This window comes from Eleutherodactylus coqui, chromosome 13, assembly GCF_035609145.1.
Source record: "Eleutherodactylus coqui strain aEleCoq1 chromosome 13, aEleCoq1.hap1, whole genome shotgun sequence".
NCBI lineage: Eukaryota > Metazoa > Chordata > Amphibia > Anura > Eleutherodactylidae > Eleutherodactylus > Eleutherodactylus coqui.
In genome coordinates this window covers 22,148,242-22,174,990 of record NC_089849.1, presented here as the reverse complement: position 1 = coordinate 22,174,990, position 26,749 = coordinate 22,148,242, and the positions used below count along the sequence as shown (strand labels likewise).

At 44.6% G+C, this 26,749-nt stretch overlaps 1 protein-coding gene across 1 annotated transcript in view; it reads right to left on the bottom strand.

Moving 5' to 3' along the window:
• Positions 1 to 12,513, bottom strand: part of JPH2 (junctophilin 2) — a 67,945-nt gene extending 55,432 nt beyond the window's left edge. The window contains exons 1-2 of the mRNA XM_066586388.1: positions 11,636 to 12,513; positions 3,631 to 4,402 (exon numbers count right to left, since the gene is read on the bottom strand). Of these exons, the coding sequence (XP_066442485.1) occupies positions 3,631 to 4,402; positions 11,636 to 12,014 (1,151 nt within the window). The 5' untranslated portion in view covers positions 12,015 to 12,513. The remainder of the gene's footprint in view (positions 1 to 3,630; positions 4,403 to 11,635) is intronic.
• Between the last annotated feature and the right edge of the window lie 14,236 nt (positions 12,514 to 26,749).

The window sequence follows — 26,749 nt, the reverse complement described above, 5'->3', positions numbered from 1 at the left end:
CAAGCAGTGGAAAAATTCCATATGGAAATGGAAAATCATTTAGACTAATTTTGGACTTTCTGAAGGTCATCAAGTAAAAAAAGTATTTTTATACTTCTTCGTACTAGTTAAGATAGGTTCCAGGTCAGCAGCATTTAACATCGGTGAGCCATTAAAGTGCCTACCGCAGATGAACCAATATAATGCCTTCAGATGCCCAGAACAGCTGCCAGATTCCCTCTAGAGTGCCTGTTACAGAGCTGCCAGTCACAGATGCACCCATGCAACACCTCTAGATGCCAAAAAAATGCCTGCTAGATTGCCCCCAAAAGTGCCATCCACAAAGATGACGCCCAGGGTACCTGCCACAGAGTGCCAGCGCTATAGGTGCCACTTGGGGTGTCTGCCACAGAGATGACCCCTAAAGAACATGCCACAGACATACAGAGATGCCTACAAACTGCCGACCAGAGATGCACCCATACAATGCCTCCATATGCCTTCATAATGCTTACCAGATTCCACAAAGAGTGACTACCACAGAGATACCCCCCTCAGTGCTTTCCACAGAGAAGTCTATAGTGTGCATCACAGACATGATTGAAGAGTGCCTACCACAGAAATGCCCCGTAGAGAGTCTGCCACAAAGATGCATACAAAGTGACATCTAGAGCTACGTCCAAATAATGCCAACAGAATGCCTGCTAGATTGCCACAAAGATAAGCATTAGAGCACTTGCAACAGAAATTCCTCCAGAGTGCCTGCCACAGAAATGCTTCCTTAAGTGCCAGCCTTAGAGCTGCCACCTAGGATGCCTGCCACCGAGATACCTCTTAAAGTGCTTGTCACAGACATGTCTACAGTGCCTGCCACAAAAGTTCCCCCTAGTGATTGTCACCAAGATGCCCTCTACAGAGCCTACCATGGAGTTGACTACAAAGTGCCAGCCAGAATCCCAACCAGATTAGCCTTAGAGTGTATATCACAAAGATGACCCACTAGAGTGCCTGCCACCGGAAGTTTCTCTAGAGCACCCGTAACAGAGTTGTCTCCTAGATTGCCAGCCTTACAGGTGCCACTCATAGTGACATCCACAGAGCAACCGCCTAGAGTGCTTTCCACAGGAATTCTCTCAAAGTGCCTACTACACAGATGTCCACCATAGTGCCTACTACACGGATGTCCACCATAGTGCCTACCACAGAGAAGTCCACCATGGTGTCTACCACAGAGATGCCCTAGAGTGCCAACCAAATTATGTTCCAAGTAACTAGAAGAGTAACTTTCAGGGATTTTTGTATCTACTGACTTTCTTGCACCATGTCCTCTCTATATTTCCGTACTTGTTCTTGCATTTTCTGATTGTGCAGTTGTGTTTGAGAATTGGCGTTGTATAAAGTCTATATGCCCAGAGACCTCTGTGCCTCTATCCGACCATAGAAGTCCCTGCAGATGTCTTATTCGATCAACCCTGTATACTGAGTTATCCTCTCCAATATTATCTTAAAATGTATCTAGAGCAGTAGTTCCCAACTTGTAGCTCTCCAGCTGTTGCAAAACTACAACTCCCAGCATGGCATGACGGCACAGGTTGGGAGTTGTAGTTATGCAACAGTTGGAGAACTACAAGATAAAGACTAATGATGTAGGAGCTCATTCCCCAACAATAGGCCGTTATATAAGGACAAACACAATCGAGAGACGCCTGATCTGTTCTTCGTCAGCCGGTAGAACACTCTGTTTTGTTCTTACTGTGAAACAAGAGTTGAAGCCAAATATTCCCACTAAGGAAACTTCTGACAGAGAAAGTCTCAAAAGTTAAAATAAATGGCATCACTGGTGCCTGACCTGATACATCCCTGTTCTTAGCAACCCCCTCCACCACCACTACTAACACATTCGTTCAAGAGTCCTGGAGAACACAAGTACGAATGTCCTTTATATCAAAGGGTTGTCTGGGATTCTAAAAAAACATGGCTGCTTTTTTTTCCAGAAACGGCGCCATACTTATTCATGGGTTGTGTCTGGTATTGCAGCTCAGTTTCACTAAAGTGAATTATTCATTATGTTTTTTGACAGGTTTATGGAAGTCTTCACTATCCACATCCATCAGCGTCCTCATACCAAGCGTCCACTTGACCACCAGCCACATTCTACACATAGACTTCCTGATCTCCAATTACTTTGATTTTCAAGAGGATGCTGAGTGTCCACCTGTTTTTCTTTTTAGGCTTTCCAGACTAAGTCCTCATGGACACAGCCAGAGGCGTAAATTGAAGCTCTTGGGCAGTAATGCAAAATTTGGACTTGGACCTCTCACCTACCATATACCAAACAAAATATTTGTGTGATAGAAAGGTTTTGGGGCCCCATCAGGAACCAGGGCTTGGGTGCAACTGATACCTCTGAACCTCCTAAAGTTACTCCACTGCATAGGGTACATGCAGTCCCTATAGTTCTGCAACCAATGTGTTGCCATATAGTGTTCGGTGGTCCACCATATAGAATAAAGAATAGATATTATATATGTATAGAATAATACAGCATTCAATGAAGCATGCCTTGGAGTTCAACAGAAATATGAAGTCGGAGGCATATGAAGGTACGGTATGGCCCTAAAAACTGGCATGTGAAGCACGTTATGGCTCTGTACAACTCGGAGGTTGTGCGGAGTCCTCGTAAGTCACTTATCATAATGACTTCATACTTGCAGCATTGTGTTATGTTCATATTCCAATAGATTGGCACCCAAGAAACCAACATGATGCCAGTCTATTGGATATTCTTCATTATTGGGCATTCTTTGGACTTTCGAGAAATCTTTAATAATAATCTAGAATTCCATTGGTTTTGCGCTGTTCCTATGTTTTAAATACTCTAAATGTCAGTCCAACTGGACATCTCGACTATAATTTGGTAGGCAAATTCCTTTATAACATGCAGATGACAAAAAACAATAGAGGATTCCTTTAAAGACATATAAACTCTTCATACATCTTGGATTTCAGCCTATAGCCCCAATGAATAAAGGTAGCAATGATTCCCAGTAACAGCGGTACTCCCAGCTGTGCTAACAATTCATCCAATAGGGAAGAATCTGATTTTGGTGACCTCAAATACATCTTCTCGGCCCTCAAAGGTCCAGCAGAAGACAACCAAATTTGAAGGCAACTTTGAAGTCAAGCACTGACCACTTTGCCCTATTAGATCTTACTGATGTTAAGTTCTATTTGCAATTATAGCAACAAGAATTACAATACAAGTAACAGTGGACATGCACAGATTCGGTGTATATGGAGAGTAGACCCTTAAAATCACCTTCTCTGGAGGACCAAGGAAGCCCAGTAAGCCGCATCTTATAAATCGTGGATCTCAAGAATGGTGAATCTCAAAAATGGTGGACCTTAAGGATGGTGGACCTCAAGAATGGTGGATGTCAAGAATAAGACACCTCAAGTATGCTGGATCTCAAGAGCAGTAAACCTCAAGGATTGCAGATCTCAAGAATGCTTGATTAACAGTCATACAGATAAACCAAAGTAGGGTGGGTATATATTTTAGGTAGAATCACACTTTATATATCTAGTTTAACATTAGATTCTCAAAGCACATATGAACAGAAAATACCATCCCCTTCTATGATTTCTTACCTGGATGCGGCAATCTCAGATTTCTGTCGTGCTATGGCAGCTGCTCGCTGTGCTCCTTCTATACTTCTGTCTACTTTCTGCCTGATTTTCGCACTCTTTATGGGGATCACTCTCTTCTTCATTCCTTTAATAAAAACATTGTTCCTATACTTTCCTTCTTCCTTTGTGCCATCTGGAAAGGTGGTACAACCATAGCCATGTCTCAGGTTGTCCAACCATTCTCCCTCATACTTCAGCCCACTGGAACGCTCACTGATTCCAAATCCTGATCTCTTGTCTTTCTTCCATTCACCCATGTAGGACTCAGTGGTGGTGGCATCAATGTCAGCCTCAACTGGTGGAAATTCTTCTGGTTCAGCCCCATCTCCAAAACTAACAGTAGATGCTGCATCACTAGCTCCAGAGCTAATACTCTTCAAGAAGCTCAGTTTGCTCCTTTGAGATGAAAGCGATGTCTTTGAATCAGATTTCTTTAGCTTACCTAGTAGGGAACCCCTTCTGAAAAGACCTTTCTTTTGCCCCTTTAGGGCTTCAGCGTCTGCATAGAGTGAAAGGGCAAAACCACCTCTTGTGATAGTTGGAGACACTATGTTATCTGGAGAAGTTGACATGGCATCGTGTTGGGCCAAAGTCCCATTGCTATGCTCGCTACGAAGGGAGGTGAGGGAGGTGCGCAAAGGATTTCGAACAACGGCAGCCATTCCGTATGGGACACTCTGACGGACGCCGTAGCCCTCTCTGATTCCATTTGCAAACTGACCCTGGTAGGTCCCTGAAGACAAAAAGGTAAACAAAAAGAACAAGTTTAACTCTTTTTTTCCTTTAAAATATATAACACAGATTCATTAAATCACGTGTCAGACTTAGACAATCCATTGGGGATCACCATATGCACATGGGAAAAGAACATCTTATTCGAAGATATGATCTTAAGCATCAAAATGTATCAAGAATCATTCTTAATTTCACCCTAAACTCAGGTAGAGGGCTGGAGGGACAGATTCTATAACAAGTCAAGTCATTCATAATATTCAAGCACATATTTTTGTAGTCATCCTAGTCAAGTCACACAATTACCCCCTTTATCCAAACTCATCATTCTTAGTATATGTCAGATTATGAACCTTCCTATTAGAAGTTATTTTTTTCCATTTCGCTTAATACAAACATACCAAAAAAATCAATAGGTGAAACATCTGTTTTTGGGGCATCTTTGCACTTATGATGGTAATGAAGTAACTGGTCTCTCCCGTCTATCTCTATCATTACTCTCTAGAAGTTCCACCAGATCTCTCATATGTGGCATCTCTTCCATCGGAATTCCCGATTGTTGACCCTTCTTCAAGTGCCTTTGTTTAAAAAAGTTTATGCCATCTAAAAGTAAATACACTTCCTTCATCCAAGTAAATAAATCAAAGGAATTTACTGGCGTGAAGGAGCTACCCTCCCTTTCACCTTTATTAAGGGACCTGGAGGATACGTTTACAATTTGCACTTGATCTTGTGAGGATCTTAGAGTGGACAAATTTTGTTTCTTACATGATATCCTACCACATTCTCCTGAAAAAGAAGTAGAAGCCACGACTGAACTTTTTGGTGCCCATTGGCACAAAACCCTGTGATTACCTCGTCCCCACCCCCTATCACCTCCTTTGCCTCTGAGACCATCCTCGTTAGTGATCTGATACCTCAAGGTAGCCACACATATCAGACAGAAGCAGGTTGGCAGTCAAGCAACTGTTGAATGAACAATTGCCATACACATTTGTTAGTGGCCCCAATAGTAACAGTGACCCCCATTGTGGCCCCAGTAGTAAGGGTCCCCCATAGTGGCTCCAGTAGTAATAGTAACTCCCATTGTAGCTCTAGTAAAAATTGTGACACCCCCCCCCACACACACACACACACACAGTGGCATAAGTAGTAATAGCAACTCCTATTAGTAACTCCAGTAGTAATAGTGCCCCTATTAGTAGCCCCAGTCTTAATAGTGACCCCCATTGTGAACCTCCATCCACGTGAGAAGCATTTAACTCACTTGTAGCCCCGATCCAGCGGCGTAGCTGCTGTAATCAGTGCGACCTCTGCCCTCTCCACTGGACAGCATCCCAAATCTGGGACTGTCCTGCAGTATCTGGGACGGTTGGGAGTCATCGTAGTAGTAGTAGTATAGTAGTGGTGGGGAGAGTATAATATTTGGAGCAATACTAGTATTTGTAGTATAATACAGGGTGGACCACAGAAACGTTGCAACCAATCACAGCGCAGCTTTCATTTCTTATACTGTTGAAGTATTGGCAACTTTACCGTGGTCCACCCTGTAGTAGTAGACATAGCACATACTGAAATGTCTATTGACGACGGCATAATAATAACAGTTACTATTCCTATCAATAATGGTAACACTCTCATATCTCCAGTAACAGTGAACCGCGTCTAGACACAATGAGCCATTCACAGCTAGTATTGGGAGAATGGTTTTAGACCCTGCTGTATGAAATGTCTGTACTGACCATAATTGAAGTCCTGCCAATGAGTGTAAGCTCGGAGAACAATCTCGCCTTCATTCCCCCCTCCGTATTATTCAAGCAGCCATTCTTCAAAAATAACGCGCCACTTATTCCTCAGCTCTAGCGCTGGCCACAATTGTATAGAGGATTTTTCTCATATACACAAGCGACATTGTCCCTAATTTAGTTCAGGTCAGAAGTCCATCAGACACCAACATACTTCACTGGGGTTATCATGTCCAAGAAGGAGAAGTAGCAGATGACCATATTGAATGAATGGCGCTCTCCATACACTTAGCACTACACATTATAAATATAAGGTGTCAGAGCCAGTATCAGTACTCCAGACGTATCATGTTCCTACACCCCATACTATAACACACAGCATTAGAAATTATATCTTACAGACCCAATATATATAACGCTGATCTAGCATGTTTTGGATCAACTGATCCCTTGAATAGTCTGAGCAGTGATCTGATATTTCTGTTGACTGATTTTCAAGCTTAAGGGGAAATATGTCCTATTTATACGAAGAAGGCGTCATATTCACTTTATATAGCTTATATTCAATGAACTGCCTGTATACACTGAGGTGCCAAAAGTGATGGGATAAAAGTACATAAATTGATGATGAAGGTGATGACTTGGGAACGCCTATACTTGTATGGGTTGAGATGGTATCTTGTGAGTAAGTTTGCAAACTGGCCAGCGTGTTCATGGCGGGGGGAAGTGAATTATCGGTGTTTGAGCGAGGCATGATAGTGTATGCCAGACGAATGGGACATTCCAATTCTGAAGTTGTGTGGGCATTTAACATTCCTCAATCCAGAGTATCACGTGTGTACTGGAAATATGTCATAGAGGACATTACCACCCACAGTAGCAGCGGAGTGGCCGACCATATATGCTTAATGATTATGACCAACGGCGTCTGGCTAGAATTTTCCATGCGGCAGAAATCACATCCACATACAATGCAGGAGGCCTCAGGCACATATCCCAAGGGTCAGTACAGCGTTCTTTAGCTTCCAGGGGATATGGGAGCAGAAGACCCAACACAGCGCTTCTATTATACCACTACACAGTGCCTCCCCTGGGTTTGTGAGGTTGCTAAATGGACCCTAGAGGACTTGAAACGTGTGGCATGGTCCGATGAGTCATGGTACCAATTGTTCCAGGCTGATGGTAGGGTTTCTATGTCCTGCAGACCCCATGAAGCCATGGACTCCAGTCGTTATCAAGGCACTGCTCAGGCTGGTGGTGGTTCCATACTGGTGTGGGGTGGGTTCTCATGGTGTGGTTTGAGTTCACCTAAATATGTTATTGACCGGTACCCACTGCGTTTCACTTCATAGTGACCATTTGCAGCCCTTCATGACTTCATGTACCCTCACAATGATGGGATATCCAGCAGGATAATCCATCATGCTATTGAGCCCAAGTTGTGCAGAATTGGTTCAAGGAGCATTCTAGAGAGTTCATACGAGCCCAATCAAGCATTTATGAGATGTGGTGGGGACTCCCATTCGCACCTGAGATCCTGTACCTATGAATGCCACAGAGCTGTAAGTGTCTATCCAGACGGCTGAACATCTCTCCAAACATCTTCTATCCACTTGTGAAATCAATGTAATATCAAGTTGCTGCACTTAGGGGGTCCTACACTATATTAGTTCTAGTCTCATGACTTTTGGCATGTCAGTATATATCTGTATATTGTGAATACACTTTAGAGCAGAGCTCTCCAGCCTGTTGGGCTTCTGTCATTGTGTAACTACTACTTTAAGTATGTATTGGTGTAGTTATAGGGGTGCTAATGATACAGGACCTCTACTTGAGATTATGAAATGTAAGGGCTCAGACAGGGTTGTAATAGGTTCTGCATCTGGGTTCAGGAATGTCATATTACATCTCTGGCTGGAAGGTTGGGCAAGATGTCCTCAGACACTTTGTAGGACTCAGTACCTGTTTGAATGGACTATACTGCCAATCACCTTGTTTGGCGTCTGTATGTGTTGAAATATGTTCAGACAGGTCAATGGTGTAATAACATTTGGTCACCAGTAGAGTAATTTGCAAGGTACAATTAGTGTTCCCAAATATCAGCTATGGGAATGTATCTTATATGGAATTACATGGACAAGGAAAGTTCATGCGTGGAGTCAGAGGGCCATGACCCCCACCAATCACTAGAGGTGGTAGCAATGTGCCCCTTAAAAAACTGTATTTCACTTGGAAATGCAAGTGGGGGAAGCTGGTGGTGCATGACCAATACAGAAATCTAACTAATGCTCTTCCCTTCATTCTAGGGAACCGATGGAGATCTCAGCTCATGGATCCTCCAGATAACATTGTCTTAATGAGAAGATGTTTGGATGTGCAAATAAAGCATAACTTATTGACATCTAAAGTCTTATACATATCTTGGAGAATCTTCATGCAATGATCATGATCCTTCCAGGAGGTGGCCAAAGCTTAAGGTCCTTTTAGGCTAGCTAAGTTCTTGGTCTAATCCAACGAGCACTGATTGAAATGCAAGCCGATTAGCACTCATGTCATTTTCCCTCACATCGGCCAAGAATCGGCTCATGGAGATGAACATTCATAATTACAATCATTCGTCCCCATAGGCTAGCTGTACATCATCCTGTTCATATACAGAGATGTCCAACTGATCAGCAAGCATTTTTATGCTCACTGAAACTAAATAATCAGCCAACAAATGAGCTCATTCGGCGGCTGATTGTTGGTCCGTTTGCATGGCCTGATTGTTGGGCGAATGAGAGCTCGAAGGAACATTCAGACCTGAGAAATACTATAGAAGGTCCTTTTACATGGGCTGATTATCACACTTGAATGTTCCTCTAAACACTTTTTCACCCAACAATTGGACCATATAATTGTTCGTCAGCCAATCATTCTGTGTCAGCTTGCTTGCTGATTGGCTGTACATCTCCCCATGTGAACAGGAAGATGTACAGCCAGCCTACGGAGATGAACTGTCATAATTATGGATGCTCATCCTCATACGCTAACTCTTGGCCCGTGTGAAAGAAAAGTCTACTAAGCACCAGTCAACATGCATTTCGATCAGTGCTGGTTAATTTAAGTCGAGAACCCAACCAGTCTAATAAGGTCCTATAGTGAGTAGAAACCAACCACAATTGATGGTGAGGCATCTGTCTATCTATGCTTCTCTACAATTAGTTTGCTATCATGATGACCTTACTTCTACACTAATGGATGTTGAGTCCTAGTGTAGCTTCGGGACCAGCTTTGGCTACTTTCAACAAGACTTTCTCCATCTGGTCTATTTGCCTAATAAACATTTAGGGCTTTCTATGGCTTACTGAAGACCACAGACAGGAATAGCCATGAAGTACCAACTATTTTCCCACCAGTCTGTTTGGTCCACCAGTGCAGACAGAATCGCCACTAATTGGAGATAATCCTACGTCTTCCGCTTCTATAGCTCCACTCCCAAGGTTTTCAAAGGGATAAAATCACTGCATTGCAACAACCTAATCTGCTCAGACCCACAGGTCCAGCAATGGACACTGGTACTGAAGACACAGCCATGGTAAAAAATTTAGGTTAGCTTTGGCCCTGGTTTGTGTAGCCATCTTGGGCCATGAAACTTCCAAAATAGAGTCTAAGAGCTCATTCACAAAGCCATGCTGTTTCGGACCACACATACACAGCGTATTTACGGACCGAAACCTGAAATATTTATTGCATATTCCATGCGTAACAGAGCACGAAAATGCTGCAAAAAACGCCCTAAACTCCCCTGGTTTCAAGCGCAAATATGCAGCAAATACACAGGTTTCCTGCATATTTAAGCAAGCCCATTAATTGCAATGGGCTATCTCGGTGTGTAATACATAGCAAAATAGAGCATGATGCGTTTCCTTCACGCGACCAGTAGTTGCGTAAAAAATATGCAGCTTTGAATGAACCCATTGGAATCAACGGGTTCTATTCACTGCACATAATGCAGGTAAAATATATGCACTTAATACGCTGCATATATACGACTCTCTAATGAGCCCATAAACAGCGGTCTCCAGCATAGGACTTTCTAGTTGTTGCAAAACTACTACTCCCAGCATGTCCTGACAGCCGCAGGTTGGAGGTCGCTGGTTAAAGGCATTCATTACCACTAAGCCCTATGTTTGACAGTACGTTTGTTGTGTAGAGTTGTTTAGTCACCTTCGGGTGAGTGATGGGGGACATTTTTAAACAATTGAACGTTTCCAAGACTGGTGGCCAAGTGGAAGGTTGCAGCTCTGGCGTCATCCATTGCCCACCATCAGATGTCTGAGCTTTCATGACAAGTACTGGATGGACAAGTACAAATGACCACAGCGCCCATAAACAGTCAAATTTATTTATCGAAAATATCAAGTTCCAATAACTATTTGGTGATCTGTTAAGACATATGAACACTAACACGTCTGATAGCCAATGAATGGGTGACATTTTATGCCACCCATTTCCCATTGTTGCCTCTCACTCATGGGTACTGTTTTATGGGCGAGGAACGAGGTGGAACCCAAAGGACACTCCCTTTAACATCATATCCTGTTCTTACTTTCCAAGCATGAATAAGTGGAGAGTGATTGCCCAATGCCTGCAGCCTTCACAAAGAGGTGCTTATGTCTATGGGGTTGTTGTTGATTCAGTGAATGGTTGGCTGAATGAATAGTGGCCAACTATGAGCAGTATACTTAAACATGGGTACATCTGTAACTGTAGTATGGAGATTTTGCTGTCTCTTTTAGCTCACCATAGACATAAGACTTGAGCAGCAGATTCCAATGAAATCTGTGGGATGTGGCATCTAAAGAGACTTCCTGACTCTCTAATGAGTTCCAACTATCTCTGAAGACTTCTCGACCCTTTATGTGTCTATTGGGGTTTCCCAACCCTCTATGGAGTCCCAACCTTCTATTTGGATTATGGAGGTTTCATGACCCCCTATACAGTCTCAACCCATTAATAGTCTAAAGAGGCTTCCCAATCCTCTATGGAGCCCAACCCTTTATGAGTCTATGGAGATTTCCTGACCCTTGACCAAGGTTTGCAGATGGGTGATTGGACAGGTTGGATTTAACCTGTTCACCTTATTATTTTCCTTGAGATACGAGCTGCCAGGGGTGTCTTGCAGCCGCTTATCTCACCCTCCCTCATAGGAGTAATATGCACTATCGACCATTGTACACATGTAGTAAGGTATAGGGTGTTGCTCTGGATAAAATAACAAACCCCACTAGAAGTAAAAGACTCATTGATATAACAGCATACTCACTGTGCAGAGGACCAGGCACCATACAATGCTCCACTTCTGCTTAGTCATTTACTATACACTAGGACATACAGTACATCTCCCTCAATGGGATGATCGGGATACTTTGAACATTCTGTAAGTTGATTGGGATGACATGCCGGAATCTGTAGTTCCCCCTACCCCATCATTCATAGGTTCTTACCTCCATCTGCATATGTTTCAGTCCCATATCCATCTTGTAGTCCACTCTGCCATGTTCCTTCATATTTGGCTCCACTGGTCATACTCTGACGGACTCCATACCTTCCTTTAAATCCATGAGTCCATTCACCCTTGTACACCCAGTGTCCTTTGGTTTCAATGCCTAAGCCATGTCTTTTTCCTTGCGACCAATATCCTTCGTAGGTATTACCACTGGGCCAGGTGTAGATCCCTACCACCTCGAATCCATAATTCCAAGAACCCGAATATTCACCCTGGCCTTTTGGCCCAGTGCAGATTCCATGACCATGGGCTTTCCCACCTTCCCACCCACCACAGTATGCTCCTCCGTCATCAAAATCAAACCGACCGCCACTCATTGTACCTTCAAAAATAGGAAGACTTTCGGATCAGAAGGGGTAAACTCGAAAAAAATTATTTAAACTTTTTTTTGAAATTCTAAAAAATTAAGAATTACATTAAAATGAATCTAAAATTATTCAGAACCGCAGATGATGGGAGATCACAAATCCTCATAGATAGAGCACAGGATTCGAAGGGGTGCTAGTAAGCCTTATCATAAAGCTTGTATGGGGTAGTTGCTGGGAATCCGAGTTCTCACGGTGTAGAGATGAGGAATCTGATTGGATATCTTCAGCCTGAGTTGAGTCAAAGTTTCGAAAGGGTTAAACTGCCCTGCAGTCCGTCCATATCCGTGCATTATTTGGCTCTTATTGATCATGATATCATTCCGGTGGTCCTGGCTATGAACCCCCCTCCCCTCCCCTCTCGCAGCGAAGCTCCCTCTTTCTGCTCAGGCTGGAGCAGGGCAGAGTCCCAGGCTTCACAATGTGTGAGGGTTGCAGATGAGTGAATGTTAGAACAGACCTAACAAGGCTATTGCATCCCAGCTGTTCCAAAAATAAACCCCAATCGCTGCTCTGCTCAATGGCTACTTCTCCGACCAGCGCAGAACAAGTGGAGAAGAGGGGCAGCCTGCTAAGAAAAGGAGGGGGTCTTAAAATAGATCTGCTGGCTGATTGGGAATTCTTCATGCCGTGTGTGTGTGAGTGTGTGTGTGTGTGCGTGTGTGTGTGAGACACTTGAGATACACTGGAGGAGACTTGGGGTTTCTTTGAAAAACTTTTTTCTGTGGCTTGTAAAAAAAATCATGAATTTTAAGATTTCTTTATGACTTTCTTATACTTATATATATATTTATTTTTGAGAAGTCTATAAGAAAACATCTAAAGAAAAAAAAAATCTCCATACCGGGAATATACTGTATTTCTGGAAAATAAAAACACCATGCATCTAAAAAAACTCACCAAAACTGAGTTTTCTTTAAAAAAAAATACGCTGTGTGATCCTTTAAGCTACATGTACACTTAGCGTATTTTCTGTACCGTATGTTATTTGTATATTACATGCAGATTAGGACTTCTTCACTCCTAGGCTACCTTCACTCACGGCGTCTGAGCTACGGAAATTCTGTTGCGTTTCTGCCGACGGCCGCAGTTAACGATCTTTGCGGAATTTGCTGCAGTTTTTGTTGCAGAATCTGTATCTGTAATTGCGTTTTTATGTGCGGATTTTCTGCTGCGGATTGTGTTCCGTTTTTGTGTTCTGGTCGCGGTCATTCCTGCACTGAGGTCACGCTGGTAAACTTTATTTTCAAACATCAACTAAGGACTCCTGCACACGAGCGTACGCGTAGATACGCTCGCAAGAGGAGGATGACGTAATTGCGCTCTGAAGGGCGCATGATCATGTATTTTCCCTCGCGTTTCTGCGCATTTTACTGTACATTGTTGAACCAGCTAACAGCCTAATCAGTCCTCGGTGTGAGCAATTAACACCGCAAAATCGCGCAGTTATGTGCACAATTTATGCAGGGGGGCGGTGCATTTGCGCTCCCCCATAGACTCCTATTGAGCTTCAAATGAACAAAAGCGCACAAAAATAGAACATGTTGCGTATTTTTTCGCCCGGCGAAAATGCGGGCACAAAATCACTCCATTTGAAGAAACCCATTGAAACGACTAAGAGTTCTTTTGGATGCAGTTTGCGCAAGTGATTTCGTGTGCGAAAACGCATGCAAAATCGCCGGTGTGGAGGAGCCTTTACACAGATTTTTAAGCAAATACAGTAGTTTACGCAACGGAAACACTTCAAAATCCGCAACAAAACTCTATTTGTGGATTTTGGTGCAGATTTTATGTTTCAGGCCTTCTACACATGGGTGATTTTGCGCATGGTTTTAGGCTGCCCCACCTGCTCAAACAGGCTGGCAGCGCATAAAAGTACAGTGAAGGAGCATGGTTAAGCTCAAGAGAGGATGTGATCGGGCTCCATTCAGAGTGCAAGGATGTCACGCTCTCGCAAGCAGAATTATATCACATTCATCTGCAGGAGGTGCTACCGCCCCATTGAAAGCAATGAGTTGCAGGCAACCCCCGCAGCAATGATTTTCGGGAAAGGGCTTCAAATATAACACCCTTCCCTGAAAATCATCCCTAGCTGTAAAGAAAAAAAACTCATCTAGATGAGCTGTCCGGTTCTTCTGTCCGTCGTCTTCTGTCTTCTGGAGGCTGGGGATTGAAAAATTCCCACCTCCAGAAAGCGCTGCCTCTGATTGGCTGAGTGCTGTAACCAATCAGTGGCAGCGCCCAGACATCATTGAATGACAGCTGAGCGCTGCCTGTGAATGGTCACAGCGCTCAGCCAATCGCAAGCAGTGCTCAGCCATTCATCAATTCATCAATGACATCCGTTAGCGGTTGCTAGCCGACATTTGTATGTCTCTACATATTTCAATGATTTTTCCACAATAAAGTATTAAGGATTTTACATCGTTGCTGGATCATTTTGCCCTTGGTTTCCTCCTTCATTTTTCATCTTTAATTGTACTCAAGATCTTATTGCCCCTTGTGAGATTCGCAGGTTTCGTCTTCCCATATTATATCTGGATAATTAAAATCTCACACAATGATTACTATATTGCGGTTTGACACCTTTTCTATTTGCCCTATTAATAAGTTTTCAGTTTCTTCTGTTATTTTGGTGCCCTATAGAAAACCCCTATCAGGATTTTGTTATTCTTCCCTCCTTGTATTTCTACCCATAGAGATTCCACGTGTTCTTCTCCTGCACCTATATCTTCCCGTAGCCTCGGCAATAAGTACGATTTAACGTAGAGATATACCCCTCCCCCTTTCTGGTTCCCATGATCTCTTTTGAAGAGAATGCAACCCTGTAAATTCACCACCCAATCGCACTTATAATCAAGCCATGTTTCCGTTATTCCTATTATATCATAAATTTCTTCAGGCATTCTCGCTTCAAGCTCACCCACTCTACCAATCAGACTTCTTGCATTCGTTGCCATACAATTTATATGGTTGTTGTTGTTCTTTCTATTTATTATGCTACGTATGGTCCTATTAGCTGTTCTGTCAGTTCTAACTGTACTAACCCCACCCTCTGCTCAACCCCCATTCTTATTACTTGGTCCAAGGTCACTGTCTACACTGTCTTCCCCCCATTACTCTTTTTGTTCTCCCCTCAGGCCCTAGTTTAAACACTCCTCCAGCCTTCTAGCCATCTTCTCCCCCAGCACAGCTGCACCCTCCCCATTGAGATGCAGCCTGTCCTCTGATAGAGCCTGTAGCCGACAACAAAGTCAGCCCAGGTCTTCAGGAACCCAAACACCTCCTTCTTACACCAACTCCGAAGCCACTTGTTTACCTCCCTAATCTCCTGCTGCCTTTTTGGCGTGGGTCGTGGTACAGGTAGTATTTCCAAGAAAACTATCTTGGAGGTCCTTGCCCTAAGTTTAAATCCTAGGTCTCTGAAATCGATTTAAGGGAGAGTGGAAGACTGTTTCAAGTGGGGTACCCAAGGCTCTGTCCTGGGCCCAGTGATTTTCAACATTTTTAGAAATGATCCAGAGGAGGGAATTGAGAGGAAACTGATCAAATTTGCTGATAACACAAAACTAGGAGGGGTAGCTAACACTGGAGAAGAAAGAGAGAGAATTCAAAAGGATCTGGACAAGCTTGAAGAGTGGGTGGCGACTAACAGAATGGTATTTAACAAGAGAAATACAAAGTCCTACATCTGGGTAAGAAAAATTTAAAAAGCACATACAAAATGGGAGGAATTGGGCTAAGCAGCAGCACATGTGAAAAAGACTTGGGTATACTAATAGATCATAGACTGAACATGAGTCAACAGTGTGATGTAGTAGTAAAAAAAGCAAACACAATTCTGGGATGTATTAAGAGAAGCATAGAGTCTAGATCATGTGAGGTAAATATCCTCCTCTACTTCCTTAGTCAGACCTCATCTGGAATACTGTGTCCAGTTCTGGGGACCCCAAATTAAAAAAGACATGGATAAACTGGAGCAAGTTCAGAGAAGAGTTACCAAGATGGTGAGCGGTCTGCAAATCATGTCCTATGAGGAACGGTTAAAGGATTTGGGAATGTTTAGCTTGCAAAAAAGAAGGCTGAGAGGAGACTTAATAGCGGTCTACAAATATCTGAAGGGCTGTCACAGTGCAGAGGGATCAGCCCTATTCTCATCTGCACAAGGAAAGACTAGAAGCAATGGGATGAAACTGAAAGGGAGGAGACACAGATTAGATATTAGACAGTGAGGGGGATCAATGAGTGGAACAGGTTACCACGGGAGGTGGCGAGTTCTCCATTAATGGAAGTCTTCAAACAAAGGCTGGATAGACATCTGTCTGGAATTATTTAGTTAATCCTGCATGGAGCAGGGGGTTGAAGCTGATGACCCTGGCGGTCCTTTCCAATTCTACGAATCTATGATTATATGGCTGTCCTTCCCCCAGCCTCTAGTTTAAATGCTACTTTCTAGCCATCTTCTATCCCAGCACAGCTGCAGCCCATCCCTATGGTACAGCAAAGTTGGCCTAGTTCTTCAGGAACCCAAACGCCTCCTTCCTACACTAACTCTGCAGCCACTTGTTTACCTCCCTAATTTCCTTGTCTTTGTGGTGTGGCACGTGGTACAGGTAGTATTTCAGAAAATACTACTTTGAAGGTCCTTGCCCTAAGCTCACATCTTAGTTCCCTGAAATCGTTTTAAGGACCCTCCACCTACCCCTAACTTTGTCTTTGGTGCCAATGTGTCCCATGAATGCTGGATCCTCACCAGCCCCTCTAGTAATCAGTCAACCTGATCCGTGATGTGTCGAACTTGAGTGCCAGGAAGACAACACACCGTTTGACAATCCTGGTCTTTGTGGCAGATTACCCTGTCTGTCCCCCTAATAATTGAGTCTCCCACGACCAGGACCTGTCTAGCCTGGCCTGCGCTCCTATTCCCCTTCTTACTGGAGCAGACATCCCCCTGGTGGTCAGAGGGCATATCGTGCTGCAGCAGTGCTAACCCTGTAATGACATCCCCCTCATCAGCCAACTTTTCAAACTTATTGGGGTGTGCCAGGTCAGAACTCGCCTCCCTGGTTCTCTTCCCTCTACCCCTTCTTACTGTCACCCAGCTAGCTGTGTGCTTGTCCTACTCTCCCAAACTACCTTCCACCCCCACATCTACCCCAGTGATTGCCCGCTCAGTGAGCAGCAAACTCCTTTCCATGTGGCCAGTGGATCTCAGTGTCACAAGCTGCTCATTTAGATCCAGGTTTTGGGCTTCCAAAGACGCACCACGTTCACATACAGCAGTATGCACGCTCGAAGGCCTGTTCAAGGACTGCATACATGGCACTAGATGTACACTGGACGGCATTGTCAATCATGGACACATTCTAAATGGGGATCATACAGGTAGATTAGAGAAAAGTAATTTATGCAGGAATTCAAATAGATAAGCAGTAAATAAATACAAGTGACTCCTCCAAAGTCCCTGGTGAAGGGCTGAGCGAGAAGCCAGCGAGAACCCAGTGATCCAGCGGCGAGGTCTATCTGTCTAAACGCTCTGCACGAGCGCTAAGGACCTTATCGGTGATGTCAGCGCTCATGCTGTTGTTTAGCCGACTGTCGTCTAAAAATCACCTCTAAAAACTGAAAGCACCATTTTGAAAAAATTATAGTTTTTTTACAATGAATTTTTTTAGCGTGTAAAAACACCATCAAAAAATGGACCTGATGGACACCTTAAAGGGGTTTTTCAGGCAGCGCCCGCTGTCAGTACCGAAATACACTGGAATTGGAGCGGAAGCCATTGCTCCAACCCCTGTGTAGTGGCCGATGCGTGTAATTGCTGGTTGTGGTCTCACTGAAATCATCTGGAGCTGCAATCACAAGCGCCGGCCGCTACACAGGAGTCACAGTAGCGGCTTCCACTCCAACCTGATGTATCCTGGCACTGACAGCCAACGCTGCATGGAAAACCCCTTTAAGTCTTGGACTACACGGCAACATGTGTCGTGCGGCATGTAGATCACAGTGTTGCACTACGACATCACCTCTAATGATTGTCTATGTGGTTGTGTTGTGGTAAGCGACTTTCCACGACTGTGACACGGCAGTCGCAAGAGTCCATTTTGGTCACAGCTCACGAGTTGCATGTGAAATAGGTGGTGAGAATACGCCCGTGTGAATGAGCCCTTACAACCATGGAAGCGGGCATTGCGAAATAACGACCACATAGACAATCATTAGATAGCACATCATAACTCGACGTTGCGTTCTTCATGTGGTGCGACACATGATGCCATGCAGCCTTAGCCTATGGCTGCGCAGCGAATTTGGTCGCATGACATCAAGTGTCAGGAAAGTCACTCCATCAAGAAGTTTGTGACTTGCTGTCACATGACTGTTCTAGACCTGAGATTTGGCTATTAGATGCAATGCCGTACGACCAAAGCCGCCATATAGCCCTAGCCTAAACACGTGCTGCCCCACATATTACAGCTGATTACTGGAAGCCCAAGCAGGAGGGGGGGGGGGGGGGACACTGAGATTTTGAAGTGACCCTTTAAAACAAGTAGGATTGTAGAAATCGAAGAGCCACCTTAAATGTGGCGCCGCAGCGGAGCGCTCTCACGGCGACCGTCACTATTTATCCCAACTTATTTTTAGAACTTTTTGTATTTATGAAATGAGATTCCTGAAATAGAAGAGCGGTGATTCAGTGACCCGGCCGCCCGTGCATTTTACTACAGAATGCGCCTCACAAAATAGACTTTTTATGACTCTCCATTTAGAAGCAGATTATGGCACAACTGGGAGGTAAAGTGACCGAACCGGCGACAACTGCCTGACCCGGCTCCACCATAAGGAGCGATCTCAGCACTTAGGTCAGGGCTCTTTTCCCAGAAATAGTGCCCCCCTTGTCTATAGGAGGTGTATGGTATTGCCGTTCAGATCCACTCAAGTCAATGCAATACCCAAAACTGTCTTATGGACAAGAGTGGCGCTATTTGTGGACAAGGAAGACCTTAAATACTAAATTATAGATCAAAAAGCTGCCCCCATCCTGCCTCATACATGTTACAGGGATTCCCCCATGAAATAAAGTTATAGATATGAGCTAACTAACTGATCGGTAGGGGTCTGACTGATGGGAACCCCACCGGTCAAGAAAACAGGGTTTTTGGGCACCCCTGAATTAATGCTGGTCACACATGCACTTGCCCGCTCCATTCATTTTGTGGGTCTGCCAAATATGTCTAAGCACTTGCAGTCATCTTCAAGAGTCCCAATGAAATGAATGGACATACAGCACACATGCTCAAGCACCGCTCTATTCTTTTAGGGACCTTTGGGAACCCCATTTACGTGATTAGTGGGGATCCCAGTATTCAGTCCCCCACTGAACAGCCTGTTATTTCCTATCCTATGGATACAGGTTAACTTTGTAGTTGCCCCAATGAGTATGTGGGCAACCATCTTGCCTGAGCTGCTCTTAACTTTTAGAGATATGCTTTACAGCAGCTTCGTGGGCCATAGACACAATAGACAGAGGAGAACTCATTGACTTTATAAAAGAGTGTTGTGGGCATGCTCTGTGACTTGTGCAAGGAGGGGGCTGAGGTGAGCTGTGATCATCACATACTATAAATGGTGGATCCTGTGTTATCTATATATAGGTGTCACCTTTCATTGTAATCCTCCCTGTGATGATGATGAGATGTACTCAGCCACCTTCAGCAGTCCCACTGTTATGAATGGAGATGCAGCACAGATGCTGAAGCACCGCTCTATTCTTTAAGGTACCTTGGGGAACCCTGTTCTCTTGATTAGTGGGGATCCCAGTATTCAGTCCCCCACAGATCTGCTCGTTACTCCCTATCCTGTGGATATTGGTTAACTTAATTTTGTGGGAGAGCAACTTTATTGTCTTCAAGTAGTATGTGGGCGGCCATCTAGCCTGAGCTGCTCTTAACAGCGTTTAGAGATATGCTTTACAGCAGCCTCCTGGGCCATAGACACAATGGACAGAAGATAAGCCATTAGCTTCTATGGGATAATGTTGTGGGCATGCTCTGAGACTTATGCAAGGAGGAAGAGGAGGTGTGCTGGGATCATCACCTATTGTGAATGGTGGATCCTGCGTATTCTATATATAGGTGTCACCTTTCATTGTAATCCTACCCGTGATGATAATGAGATGTACTCGGCCATCTTCAGCAGTCCCACCAAAATGAATGGAGATGCAGCACGCATGCTCAAGCGCCCTTCTATTCTTTCAGGTACCTTTGAGATCCCCGTTCTTGTGGTCAGTGGCCAGCAGCGATGGGCCAATCAGTTAGCTGCTATCTATTACAGCTAATCGCTAGGAGCCCCAACAGGGTGTGGGAAGGGTCCCTGTATACAAATGCTCTGTATACAGTCCTGGCCTCATGCACAGAGCTGTCTGATAGATAAACCTTGTATGGAGCCGCCAGTAGGGTTACCATGTCATATTTCACATGGAGACCTACTTAGGTTTATTGTAGGATGAGAATAAAAATGTCACTTGAAACTTCTGGGCCCCATATAGAGAAATGTTCAGGGCCCCAGGGGCTGCCGCTCAGGTCTGCCAACTTTCTAGGGAATTAGGAAAGTGGTGGCACGGTGGTTCCTTTATTTGGCAAGGACAGTACGACTTGTACCACCCTCATGGAGGCCAGACCTAGAAGCAATGCCTGTAGGGTAGAATCTCTCCGTACATGCGGCACTCAGCATCGCCTCTACGGCAGCATATGGAGGTTGTGCAGCTCCAACTCCATGCGTTGCAGCCGTATGGCCTCCATTCAACTGTTGGCCATGTTTATGAGTCCTTAGTCGTTCCTTTAATGTTGCCCCGTGACGGACACAAATATGGAACTAAATAGGTAGGAGGATTCTCAGGACTTGGTCTACATTCCCACTTGTGATTATTCTTTCCGTGTCGGGAATTCTGGCCCTTCTAGTCATAAATTAAAGGGGTTTCCATTGCAACTTTCATGGCATATCCACAGGATATTCCATAATGGTCCCATCGCTTGCCCCCTTTGACTCCAGCCCAGCCCCGCTCAGCTATTTCTGCCCTCCTGGCACTACATATTCATCAGTGTTCCCATTGTGGCCATGTTGTTGAGTTGTGCATACCCCTTTAATGATAGTTCCCCAATACAAAAGTGTTGGCGTCTACTATCAGCACTGATTGGACGATGGGTACTGATTGTATCAGGACACTCCTATTTGAAATAGGTTTGGTAATACCCAGTTGTCAATGTAGTCATGCATTTCCAGGAGGAATAACAGAGGGACATCACAATTCAGAGGCTTCAGAATTGTTATTTTACGAAGATTACAAGTAGATTATGTGCTGAAACAGACATGTCAGGAGAGCTGAGAGGTCGTCCAATGAAAGGCCCTCTCTCTGGGACACTGCTGCCAACTTTGGATTGCAAAGCAGGTTCATGGGGCTCAGTCCCCCACTTTTATCCTACAGATATGCCATAAATGACTGTTGTAGTGTTCACCGTGATTCCTTCCTCGTGAAGTCACTTAAAGGGGATGTTCAGTTTAGAAAACGCATTGTCATATACCTTATTCGTGAATTATGAGTTAAAGGGAATGTGGCATTGGAAAGTGACCTGTGGTATAAAATCAGGTTTTTCTTATAAACATTTTTGAGAAAAGTTTGTTAATGATTATTATTTCTGATGAAATGAAGTTTTTTTTTTAAAAATCCTATAATCCTGCAGTTCTCACCCTGACCACTAGGCTTACTAATGATCTGCCACTTCTTCTGTAGAGAAAACTCTGCAGCCGTCATCTCACTATTGTGACAGGCAGGATAAGGTCGGCTGTTCACGGGCAATAGGCTGACCGTGGAGAATCAAGGCAATTCACAGCATGCTGCGAATTGCCCGGTGCGGCAGAGAATCACAGTGATTCTCCGCTCGTGGACAAGTGCCGGCGCTTTCCATAGCAACGCTATGGGAAGCGTTGGCTGGCGTGATTCGCCGGTGGTTTACCACCGGCGAATACACTGCCGTGGACAGGGGGCCTTAGGCTGGTCTCACACGATTGACTTTCAATTGTGGAATCTGCCATTGTCACCCACGCGCACGATATGCGGTATTCCGCACCCATTGAAAATATAGAATATTCACATGTCCATTTAGATAAGCGGATAGCGATTGCGATTTCCGCGAGCAGATGTAAAATCGCAGCATGTTCTATTTTTGAATCGAATCCGCACAGACGGCTTCCATTGAAGTTAATGAAAGCCATCTGACCCGCAGCCCATCCGCAATTGACATTGCAGATAGGCCACGGGAAACTGCGTCATTGCCTAGCGACGGAGCGGGAAAAACAATTAAAAACAAAATCTGTATGGCGCATGACCAGAAAGCGAAGGTATGCAGGGTCAGAGCTGGCTAACGCTGTAGGCTCCCGCACGCGGAATCTGACACATTTGTGTGCAGCCGGCCATACACTGAGAGGTGACACTTATATATAGAGAACACAGGATCCACCATTCATTATACGTAAAGATCATATCTCACCTCCTCCTCCTCTCTGCACAGATCACGGAGTATGCCCACAACACTCTCCCATAGAAGTCAATGAGATCTTCCTGTCCATTGTGTCTGTGGCCCATGAGGCTGCTGTAAAGCATATCTCTAAATGCTGTTAAGAGCAGCTCAGGTAAGATGACCACCCACAAAGTCATGTACAGAAAATGGAATGGAAAAAAAAAACTATAATAAGAATATAAAAACATTAGACAAATGGAAGATGTTTTACTACAGGATTTCAATTAGTAAAGAAAAAAATGTAGGCGATACATTCCCTTTAATAGAGGGGGAGGGGCTCTGTTCAAGATCCTCCTCAAGAGTGGTTAATAGAGCATCTCTCGCTTTGGAGGACTGCCTTGCCCTATACTATACAGGCAACTCATTGATGTGACTGGGCATTGTGTAATGCTCTATAGCTCCTGCGGAGGAGCTGCAGGTAAATGTAACATTCCTTAAGATTAAAGCTGGGCACAAGGGGTCCTAAAAGAGTGACAACCTATCATCAGCTTAGTGCCAAGGAACGCTTCTAACATGTAGGGACTGTAGGAAACCGAGAACCTCTTTAACGATGCCAGTTTTCAGATGCGTCAGAAACAAACCACAAAATAGTTCATTCCGTAGAAGGATCCGAGAGGCTCCAAGACGGGAAATTCCATCCTCAGTGTCTTAACTCTTTGTAGCTTTGCCGTCGCCCCCCTGCTGCTGGTTTGTTATTAACCCCTCTGCGGCTGAACAAAATTAGCCAGCAGCCGTCAGCAGAGGAAGTAAAAATAATTTGAGTGGATGGCGTAGATGTTGGTGGTTGAGGCACCTGTTCAGCTCCACATTCCCGCGGCATTATCTGCTCAGCTCTGCTTGGTGAACCCTATCTGGCTGCGAAACCTAAGCTGGCACCGCTTACCCCAATGGGCACCGGCACGGAAGGCCACAGTTACTGCGCTCAGGATCCAGTTCGGTGACCTCCCGGCTCATCTTATAACAAGGTGTCAAGATCGTTATGGCTTCTGACATGAGCACATGCTACATTATTTTTCCAAGGACGCGAGATAAAGTCCATAGTTTTGTTTCTGGATAAAGTAGTGATTCTGAAGGAGGGGAGTTTTCTGGACTTTCCATCAGTTAAGGTCTGACATAGCTGGTAGCAGGGAGCAATTTAACGCTCATGAAAAGAAATACTAGGATTAGAAGGAAAAAAAAAGGCTACTTCAACAAACAGCGCCACACATGGTTAGTGGTTATGTTTGGTATTGCAGCTCAGTTCCATCAAATTGAATAGGGTTGAGCTGCAGTACCACACATAACCTGTGGGTAGGAGTGGCGCTGTGATTGGAAGACAACAGAGCTATGTTTTTCTAATCCTATACAAACCCTTTAATAGTGGGGAATAAAAACCCATGTATTGTGTGCGCTACGCCAGTCCGTTATTGGCACTTTCTGTAACAGAAATTAAATTTATAGGGGCGTGCAGCACTGAGATAACCTATTCTGAGGACAGATAATCTATCGATATCAGATTGGTGGGGGTCTGCTGCTTGGGACCACTGCTCAAGTGAGCACTGTGGCCTCTTGTCAGGCCAATGAGGACACATTCATCACATGGCTTGAGAGCAGTTCAGTCCTGTTTAAGTGAATGAGACTGAGCTACAATACCAGAAACAGCCACTATGAAATGTACAGCACTGTAGTGAGGAAGCCACAGCTCTCACCTGAGTGCTGCAGCTCCTTCAAACAGCTGATCGACAGAGGTCCCAAATGGTAGACCCCCACGATCAAATGTTAATGACCGTTCCCAATGGTTGCGTATTTGTGGAATGGACTATACATTTTTGTGCACGCATGGGCGTATTTTACTGTACGTTTTGTGCCCCCAAGGCACGTTCATTTGCCTAACTGAGCTCGAAAAGTAACCAAAACAAGTGTCACTGAACTCCGTGCCCATACCTCCATGAGCAGTGCCCAGCGACATCTTCAGCGCACTTACAGCGGGCTGGAGAGACACAGTGACAGCCACAATCAGTAAGAGGACTGCCAAGAAGGAGCCCAGGAGGCTAACAGAGTTCTTCACTTGCCACGACCTACGCTATAACACCAGGCAAGGAGGTGCCGACTGCATATTACACACGGCCTCTTCGCCTAGCTTCACAGCTAGGGAAAGCAGTTCTTCACACGGAGCCCCATGGTCAACCTCTGCTCTTGAGGAAATGGTAGAGGGGAGCCCCAGAAATGACTCCCCCGCGGAGCAGATGCAGGGGATGCCAGACTCCATTAAGGCCTCACAGATAGGTCTAGAGACTGCAGTACCTGCCCTGCAATACCTTCTAGCAGCCCTGCTAAGTAGAGATCCATAAGGGAGGAAGGTTCTGCATGAGACTCTAGTATTGTCTTACAAGACAAAGATCCCATTAAGGACTTACCTGCTTCTAACAGGACTGCATCAGAATCCTTTATTAAGGCGATGATTCTTGCTCTCAGGGGCGATTACAGCATGACCTGACCTGCTCCACAACCCGAGTGAACTGCATAGACAAGCTGGGAAGCAGGTAGGGATCATGCCGAATCTAAAATGGGTGAAATAACTCAGGCCCATAACGATGTGGTAGATGCCCATTATTCACCGGAAGGCGAAACAGATTCATTAAAAATGATGGTGGATATCGAGGATCGCAACAAGAGGAACAAGATAAAGCTCAGAGGCATTCCTTAAACACCATATTTACAAAACCTTATAAAAGCTGCTCTCCCAACCTCTAGATCTACTGATAGATCGGGCACACAGACTACCCAAGGCATTATCCAAAGATGTCATCACCAGATTGGATGACCACCATATTAAGAAAGTCTACAAGGATGCCACCAGATCTTCCGGAACCCTTTTGGTTTGTCCGACTCTTCACGGATCTATCCCAAACCACAATCCAGTTGCAATGAAAATTCTCAGCCATCACATCCTGATAGGATAAAATGGAGCTCCTGGAGAATAAAAGGAGGCAAAACCCACATCATACGTGGAAGAGAAGGCCTCTCCCTCCTCAAGCAATGAAATCTTTCCCCAGCCGAAAGATCAGAAAGCGTCTCTACTTCTCTCTCCAGACCGGTCTACCAAATGACTCAAAATGTGCCTCGAAGGTTCTATCTTTTGCTTTAGCTTGAGCACCAACTTATTATACCGCTACCATACAGCCCGGTATCTTTATCCGCAGCTCTGCCCATATTGTAAGGTCGGTTAGGTTTACCTCATTGAATACCAATGGTCTGAATAGCCCTTTCTAAAGATTTGCTCCAATTTGGCTTCTCTCTTGGAGAACGTCTTAGGCAATGGTGTAAGCCCTCACCGATAGAAAGTTAGCCGCTATCGAACACAACCTAATGGGTAGAATATCCCTACGCACACATCTCATGACTCCGTACGGCACATACCTGGATCTGGAAGTCCACCTTTAGTGGCTTCCTTTTCATCTTGGTTCACCTGGATAGAGTCTATTAACAACTCTACCCAGCAAGTCTCTGCTCAACTCCCATTGGAGGGGTTTGTCCTTCACACAGATATCAAACCTTGGATTAACCCTTTCCAATCCACTGTCTGAAGACATTCCGATCAAAGGCTGTACAGCTTCGATGTCGGAAGACGTTCCGCGGGGTTTTCTTACTTGTATATTACTGGACGCTCTGTTGTTGGGGGCCTCTCCAGTATGTCACACACTGCAGTACCGACTAGCCAGCAGATGGCGCCATTGTATAATGGCAGAAAGACAAAGCCCCCTAGAAAGCCCTTAATCCAAAATTGGATTGCAAAGGGTTAAAAAAAAACTGTAAAATTTCATATCTGATTGAACCCATCAAGGGAAAATTAAGACATTTCAAGCTTTGGAGCAAGAATTTCATCTCCTTCCATGAGGCTTTTTTACATATATGTCAGGGTTGGACGCGACTTGGAGTCTCACCCATAAACTATTTTAAGGCTTCCACAAGTCTTGGATGATCCTAAACAGGAACTCTGTTCTACGAGATATATGTGCATGTAAAGGGAGAGGCAGAGAATTCCAAAAAAAATGCGTATAATCAATTGAGCAAGAGACCCGCACAAAACCTTCCCCATCTCCCAATGGCTCTCAGCCAAAAAAAAGGTTTCAA